The sequence below is a fragment of the Calliphora vicina genome, unplaced genomic scaffold (assembly GCF_958450345.1).
Source record: "Calliphora vicina unplaced genomic scaffold, idCalVici1.1 scaffold_55, whole genome shotgun sequence".
NCBI classification, from domain to species: domain Eukaryota; kingdom Metazoa; phylum Arthropoda; class Insecta; order Diptera; family Calliphoridae; genus Calliphora; species Calliphora vicina.
The window spans coordinates 106,021-114,449 of record NW_027052563.1 but is presented as its reverse complement, the minus strand read 5'-3'; the positions used below and the strand labels follow the sequence as shown (position 1 = coordinate 114,449).

At 28.3% G+C, this 8,429-nt stretch overlaps 1 protein-coding gene across 1 annotated transcript; it reads left to right on the top strand.

The window, feature by feature from the left end:
- The first annotated feature begins 527 nt into the window (after positions 1-527).
- Positions 528-7,771, top strand: LOC135962999 (arp2/3 complex-activating protein rickA-like). Its single transcript, XM_065514785.1, has 7 exons — positions 528-701; positions 760-924; positions 986-1,252; positions 1,309-1,350; positions 1,410-1,449; positions 3,408-3,592; positions 7,367-7,771. The coding sequence occupies exons 1-7, from the start codon at positions 528-530 to the stop codon at positions 7,769-7,771; spliced, it is 1,278 nt and encodes a 425-aa protein (XP_065370857.1).
- The last annotated feature ends 658 nt before the right edge of the window (positions 7,772-8,429 follow it).

Sequence of the window (8,429 nt, the reverse complement as noted above, 5' to 3'; positions counted from 1 at the left end):
CTTGCTCCCGGCACTAAATATTTTGGAAAATTTTGGAACACTATAATTTTATTTAACACCAAAGAATTTGGCAGCACTGTTTTTATGTGTATACAATTTCACCACACTAAAAATATGGCAATATTATAAAAAATATAGAATGGAACAGCGTTCATAACTGTAAACGTTATTATTGTATGTAATACAACATTTGTTTAAAATTAATTTTGCGTAATACAAATTTATATAAATTGTGTTATTAAATTTGTTGTATTAAATTGTATATAGAGGTAAGTACATGTAATTCTTACAAGTGAAATTAAATTCTATATAAAGAAAATTTTAAAAATAAGTTAACATCAATCACAATTTTGTTATTATGTTATTTTTTGAAAGTGTTAGAAACTAGTTGACTGTATTGCTGAATAAAATATAACTATTATTAATAGTTTCAAGTTTCTTCATATAAAGAATAACAATTTTCAACTAAAATAGTTACAAATTTTGTTAAAAATGTTTAATGTTACTTTTAGATATACTCAAGTAAAATGAGAGATTTCATTAAACTTGATGAAATTATTGCAAAGCAAGTTCAAATTGGAGACCTTGATCATCTCAACGATGGAATTGTCGAATGTATTATTAATGAATACAATGAAAATATGCCTGTGAATGGCAGAATTCGTAATATTGCTAAGAATAGAAAAATGATTTGCAACAAAGTAAGTAAACATAAATACATACTTGATTAACATATATTAATAGTATTAACCATTTTAGATAAGAAGATTACCGAAAAAACTGTCAAAAATTAATATTATATCAACGAATGCATCCAAAAGCTCACATGCATTAGAAGAGGAAACAAATTGCTCTGAACCATTGTTAAATGAAGCTGAACAGTGCGCATTAGAAGCTTTAATAAATCTATGCGAAACGGAAGAAGTTAGTAGTCCAAAATTATTTGTATGTAGTTATTAAAATGTTTAATTATATTTAATTCTAGCAATATAAAGTACAGAACATTACATTGGAAGCTCAGAAACCAGACAACGCATGTTTTAGTGTGGATGAAATGTCCGCTATAGATGCATTCAAAAGCATCCCATTAGAACACCTGCCATTAGAAAATGGGCTTTTAAGTCAAGAAGAAATGTGCGCTTTAGATGCTTTGATTAGCTTATGTGAATGCATAGAAGTAAGCGACATTCAACTTCGTGCATCAAATATGATGCCAGTTGAAAATATAATGACATTTTTGGAAGAAGAAATGGTAAATAATTTAAGAATTCATAAATTTCTTATATTGATAGCAATTTATTATTTCAGATTGATGAAAGTCATAATTTTATGGAAGAGTGTCATGTAAAGGTAAGATCAAATATAAAATATACTAATGTGGTTTTTATAATTTATTTTTTATTTCTAAGGAAAATGAGTGTGACATTATGACACATCAAGTTCGAAATGGTAAGTTAAAAAAAACTATTTAATTTTCTTAAATAACTTTAACAATTTAAGTTTTTCTTGAAAGATATAAACAGACATTTATTTTACATTTCAAAATCAGAAAAACTATTTTTAAAGCAGTTTTTTTCACCAAATTTTTTTAATAAAATAAAAATATATATTTCTTTCAACAATGAAATGATTCTGATTAATTGTAGAAGAATCATTATAGTAAAATTCGTATTTTTGTGAAAAATTGGAACAAATTTTCTTAACAAAATTAGTTTTAACAATCAAAATTTCTATAATAATTTTATATTTTTTATAATATTTTTTGTTCACCAAAGATATTTTTATACTTTGTTTATAGACGAAGAACCAGTAATTAATGAGAAAAAATCGAATATTGAAATTGGTAAGTGTGTTCAGTCTTCATTGAAAAAAATTGATTTTAAATTTAATTTGTCTAAATAAATTTAAAAAAAATGTTGGCCATTAAACATTTTTTGTTGTTTTTTAATTATTTGTAAAACAAAAAATTTTTCTGCGATTTTTTTTCTAAAAAAAAATTTTCAACATAATAACTTTTTCCTAAAAATTAATTGATAACAAAATTAGTTTGTCACAAAAAACTTTTTAATAAATTTTCAAAATTTTATTCTAAATATATATATTTTTCTTAAATTTTTGTTTATAGACAAAGGACCTGTATCTGTTCAGGATCATTCGTATGTTCAAATTGGTAAGTTTTTTAAACTTTCATAAATAAATATGGGGAATTTCACGTCAAGTGAACAAACTTTTGAAACCGATGTCTTCCTATCGGGATAAAAAGACCTAAGCTTTCTTTTGAAAAAAAGTTTTTGATTTTGGAAAAAAAGTCAAAATTTTTTTATTTTTATACCCTTCACCATGAGTGGCAAGGGTATATATAAGTTTGTCATTCCGTTTGTAATTTCTACATTTTTCATTTGCGATCCCACAAAGTATATATATTCAGGATCGTTATAGATAGCGAAGTCGATATAGCAATGTCCGTCTGTATGTTGAAATCAACTTTCCGTATCCCCCAAATAACTTACAAACATGATTTATACATCAATATATCTGGAACTCTCCCGGCTAGGTTGGTAAAAAAAATCGGCCCACAAATGGCTGAGATATAAGAAAAAACCGGGACAACCTCGATTTTTGATCTATATCTGGATTACTAAGTCATTAATATAGACAATATGGATATCTAATGATAGATATTTCAAAATCCATTGCAACGATGTATATAAGGCTATAGTAATTTGGACCTACAATGGGTCAAAATCGGAAAACAAATTTTTTAACCCGAATTTTTTTTTTTACCAAAAAATTTTTTGTCATACATTTTTTTCACTAATAATTTAAAAAAAAAAATTTTTTAAAATTAAAAAAAAATTTGGAAAATAATTTCAAAAATTTTGAAATTTTTTTTTAAATTTTAAAAACAATTTTGAAATTTTTTTGTTTACCTAAAAATATTTAAAATTTGTATTTTAAAGTATAATTTGGTGAAGGGTATATAAGATTCGGCACAGCCGAATATAGATCTCTGAATTGTTTTTTTTTTCACTAATAAATTTAAAAAACAATTTTTTTAAAAATTCCAAAAAATGTTTGAAAAAAAAATTAAAAAAAAAAAAATTTATATAATTTTGAAAATTTTTATATAATTTAAAAAAAATTTTAAATTTTCAAAAACAATTTTGAAAATAAAAATTTCAAAATTTCAGAGAGTTCTTGACCGATTTTGTTGAAATAGTGTCTGAATTACTATCCAATAGAACTATCCTCAGTGCAAACTGCATCCCGATCGGAAGACATCGGTTTCAAAAGTTTGTCATCTTGACTTGAAATCCACCATATATTTAAATTAAACTGAAATATATAAAGAATTTTTTGTTATAAAATACAAAAACATTATAAAAAATTTTAATATTTTATTACAGGTCAAGAATGTGTCAATGCTGGAAAAAATTGTAATTCAAATATAGAGGGCATTTTAACCAATTTCGTAGACCAATTAAAAGGTATGCTTGAAAATCTTTTTGAAAAATATTATAAATATAATATAGACAAAGAAATAAATTATAATAATAATGCATATGATAAATTACGCAATAGTGAATTGAATGTAACAAATTGCAGTAATAATGAAAATAAATGTGACAACATTTTAAATAATGATACAATTTCAATAAAAAATAATATAAGTTTCAATGAAAGTTTAAATAATGCTTTAAATAGTAGCAATATAACTCTGGGGCCTTTTGAAATCTCAGATAGAAGTTTAAAAGTATCAAAATATAAAAAATATAGAAAGATTCCTAATCCAAAGGAAAAACTTAATCGAAATGTTAATCGATCAATAGGCGTGGCAACAAAACGAACAAGAGATTTTAAAAAAAATATTTTGGATTGTGAGTTCGAAATTCCCCCAAAACTCATTTTTGGAGCCAAAGATGATACAAAATTAAAGCTATCTAAAAATAAATTTGTACTTGACGTCATTCGCCAGGAATATTTAAAAATTAACAATGCATGCGTTATATCATTCTTCAGTACCAAATATTTAGCATCCGGTTTACTGGTGTATGGACGTTGTACTTTTACTGATTGCTCCAAATACAGATTTAAAATAAGTTCAGATGGAAAAGTTTCGGTATATAGAACTGGACAAATTTTTCATGCTAATGAAGAAAAACGTATTCCGCAGATGAGAGGCGTAGCTCGTAAATTGGTGAAAAAAGATTTACGTCAACAAAGCGCTTATCTTTACAGAAAAAAGCAAATTCTTAATGCATCAGATGACATTGCAAAGAGCGGAAATATGCAAAATATACAAAATCTTCCAACTTTGCATAAATGCAGTTCTGAAGGAAAATCAGAAACTTGGCTTCATGGAGATCCTTTTCATGAGGTATTCTTAATGCAACAGAAACATTACAAAGACTATATTCAATATATGGCATCGCCTTTAGCTGTATATTGCTGGGGAATAGCTACGTTTATTACATTTGCCGAAAATCCAGAAATTCTTAAAGACGCTAATTTTACAATTCATTTTGATGCATCTGGACAAAGTGTGCGCCAAATTGAATGTGCGGACAAGCGTATTTTGGTCTATAAGATTGTTATAAGAATAAAAAAGCTGAAATTGATTTTTCCTGTCGTAACAGCTATTCTATCTCGCCACACTCTATACGATATATCTTTTATTTTGGAAAAATTGAAGCTATTTTGCATCGAATGCAAATTCAAGTGGCCATTCTTTGAAAGAGTATGCACAGATGTCAGTTATGCTCTATTTGGAGCAGTTTTAAAAAGCTGCAACAATGAAACTATATCAGAATATCTTTCGAGCTGCTATCGCTTTTTAGAAAATTCCAGTATTAATAAGAAACCGAAAGTCATAGTACAATGGTGCAAATCCCATTATATACATATAATGTGCAAAGACTTAAATAATAAAATCGGTAAACATAATACTATGCGACATTTTCTTAAGCATGTTTTGACTATGGCATTTGATCTCAAAACTCTGGGAGAGTGTAAATTTTGGTTTAAACACATATTTATTGTTCTCCTCTATCCCAAAAAAAATTACGTATTTACGGAAAGTCTTAATATTCTAAGAAGAAATATACTGGAGATGGATGAAATCGATTATGGAAATCTCAATCTTATAGACGATGAAGAAATAAGCAATTTAGAATCTATTGCTAGCCGAAGTCCATTCAAAAAAATATTTTTAAAAATATATGAAGATATAGGTAATGACATCAAAAATCAATCCGTGAAAGGTGACGACAATGAATATGGAAATGAAGACATATGTAACTTTGTCATCAATAAATATTGTCCATTTCTTCCTATGTGGACAAATATAATGGGAATTTTAATAGATCCTTCCGGAGATCATATAAGCAATGCGCCAGTTGAATTCAGTTTTTTTTTGCAAAAGCATATCATTTTAAAGAATAATTCGATGCGGCCTGGAGATTTTATAAAAGCTGATCGAGAAGACAACATAACTACCTTAAAGGAACTGAGATATAAGTACAACATGTTTGAAGAAGTAAATATCCATGCTACCAAATCAAAGAAATTAGCTTCGAAGAAATCAGATGATACAAACAACTCTCTGCCCCCAGAAGAAGGATGGTATAAACCAGATTCAAGAAAACAGAAAGCCATAAATCCAAAGCATTTGTTTAGTGCAAAAAAAAACAACAAGTTTGAAAAACAAGCAGAAAATGTCAAAGATATTAAAACTGAACCAAGAAAACAAAAGTCCATAAATCCAAAGAAATTGCTTAGTTCCAAGAAAACCAAAAAATTTGAAAAACAACCAGAAGATGTCCAGGATATTATTGATGTTGAGATGTTAAATAAACGGGATAACAAGGAACACAGTTATTGCACGCCAAGCTTAATTTTCGAAACCAGAAAAAATGAAAAAATCAAATATTTTCTTTTCAGATACAATGACTTATTTAGTTCAATCTATCCCACATTAAAGCAACTTCAAATCGGTTTCTACAATTTCTTGGATAGTGAAGATTGGGAATCATTGAAGAAAGGATGTTTGCTAACAAATTTTGTAGTCGATTGTGCAATATTCGGCTGTATTAAAGAAAACGCTAAAAATGTTCTATGCTTGCCATGCCAAATTAATGAAATTAACTTTGAAAAGGCTAATACACTATTATCGTTTACACCTGAACTACTAATTATTCCAATTTTGAAAAATGGGCATTTTAATCTTTGCGTTTTAAAACCTTCAACACTTGAATTTTTCTTCATCGACTCTCTTTATGATGACAGCGGAAAGAGTCATTACAATAACTTTATATCGAATGCCTGCAAAAATAAATGGAAATTCATTCAAATTTTACAACGAACAAAGCAGGATGATGCCGTTAGTTGCGGTGTTTTTGTAATATTATACGTTATACGTTTCTTAAACGGCGAGCAAATGATGAACTTACCTCTTCCCAATCAGTTTAGAGAAGAAATAAAGTCAATTTTAATTAAATATGCTGACGATTGTTCGAAATTTTGTTGCCACTGCGGAAACTTAAAAAAAAATAGAAATAAATGTTCTTGCTGCAATTATAGAGTTTGTAAAGACTGCATAATCAATAAGTACAAAAATTCATTCACTATATGTAAAATATGTAGTAATAACATTTTAAATTAAAGAAGTGTGTTAAAAATGCCAAAAAGCCATCAATATTTATTTTTATATAACATTATTTATTTGCATGATATTATTTATTTTATATTTATTTGCATGATATTATTTTTTTATTTATTTGCATGACTTTATTATTTATTTATTGCATGACAAAAATGAGTGGAAAAAAAAAATCACACTTCTATAAAAACACTCATAAAATTATGGCTCAATTGTATGATGAAATCAAGGCATATATTATTTAAGTATTTAATTATATATATAAAGCAATATGATGGTTTAGGCCTATTGGGGATGCCAGCCATTAAAAATAATTGGCAACGCGCTTAGTGTAGTACCTCAATGGTAGTGTGGAAATCTACACAATTATTAAATTAACAATTATCCGTTATTTTATTCAAAGACAAAAATAGTACTATGTAAACCTAATCTTGACTTATCGAAGATTACGAAGATTTTCATCAGATAGTGTACCCTAAAACGAAATAAAAAAGTGGTTAAAAAGTTAATAAATCATAATAAATTCTTTATTTCCATGTACTTGGGACTACTTACCGCTGATCATCGGAAGAATTGGTCCAATTACGGCGATGGTTACAGGTCAGCATGTTTGTCCATTTTTGAAATTATCATCAGATAGTGTACCCTAAAACGAAATAAAAAAGTGGTTAAAAAGTTAATAAATTATAATAAATTCTTTATTTCCAGGTACTTGGGACTACTTACCGCCCGCCGCCAACATACGGCCCGCCGCCAATATACGGACAGCCGTATTACAATGGTGGGCAGTATTATGGGCCACCCATTCAAGAAGGCCAGCTGTATTGGTCACCACCACCGCCCACGAACACACCACCAACGGCTATACCACCACCACCCACGACTACACCACCAACAGCAACAACTCCACCTACAGCTATACCACCTACAACTACACCACCTACCGCTATACCACCACCGCCCACAACAGCAACAACCCTAACACCACCTACGGCTGTTCCACCAACAACAACCCCAATACCACCACCACCCACGCTTGCACCGCCAATTGCAACCCCAACACCACCACCTGTACCAGAAACTCCACCACCAACACCTCCACAAAACAATTAAATATTCTTTTTTTTATAGTTTGTAAGCTTTATTATATTTAATTTTTAGTTTTTTTAAGAAAATAAATAACAAATGGAATTTCAATTAAAACAAAACGATAACATTTATTTAAAAAAATTAACAAATTTATGCATTACAAACTGTATGTATAAAAAGTATGTATGTATTCCGGATCCGGTATGCCTTCAATAACTGAAAAATAAAAATAAATAAACAAGAAAGAATGTATAGTCGCTCAAGCACTGAGCAAGGGATTTATCTTTTAAAATTTCAATAATTTTTTCTCATTACGTTTACATTCCACTATCGGTCGGCTAACCCAGCTTTCAGTCTTTGCAAATTTGACATCTTTGAATATTTAAGGAGCAATTATATTTTATATCTTTTGCGAAATATTGTCAAATGCTACAATTTTCTATAAAATAAGTTAATATTTTTAAAAATATTATCCGTTTTTCAAAAATATATTCAAATTAGCTTTATATATTTCGTTAAAACAGGTTAAGCGCCTTAAAAACCCGGTTTGTCAAAAAACAGAAAAGTTAAAGAGAACCGATCGAGTTTAGAAACCGCATGTTCGGTTTTGGATACTGTAATTAACTAACTAGCAGTTTGTTAATAGAAAAAACATTTGGTTCTACACATCTTTGCACTAGAT

Coding starts and splice junctions, on each gene's coding strand:
- LOC135962999 (XM_065514785.1), top strand. CDS start 528: ATGAGAGATTTCATTAAACTTGATGAAATTATTGCAAAGCAAGTTCAA. Junction 702..759: donor GAAAAATGATTTGCAACAAA/GTAAGTAAACAT, acceptor TAACCATTTTAG/ATAAGAAGATTACCGAAAAA. Junction 1,450..3,407: donor GACACATCAAGTTCGAAATG/GTAAGTTAAAAA, acceptor ATTTTATTACAG/GTCAAGAATGTGTCAATGCT.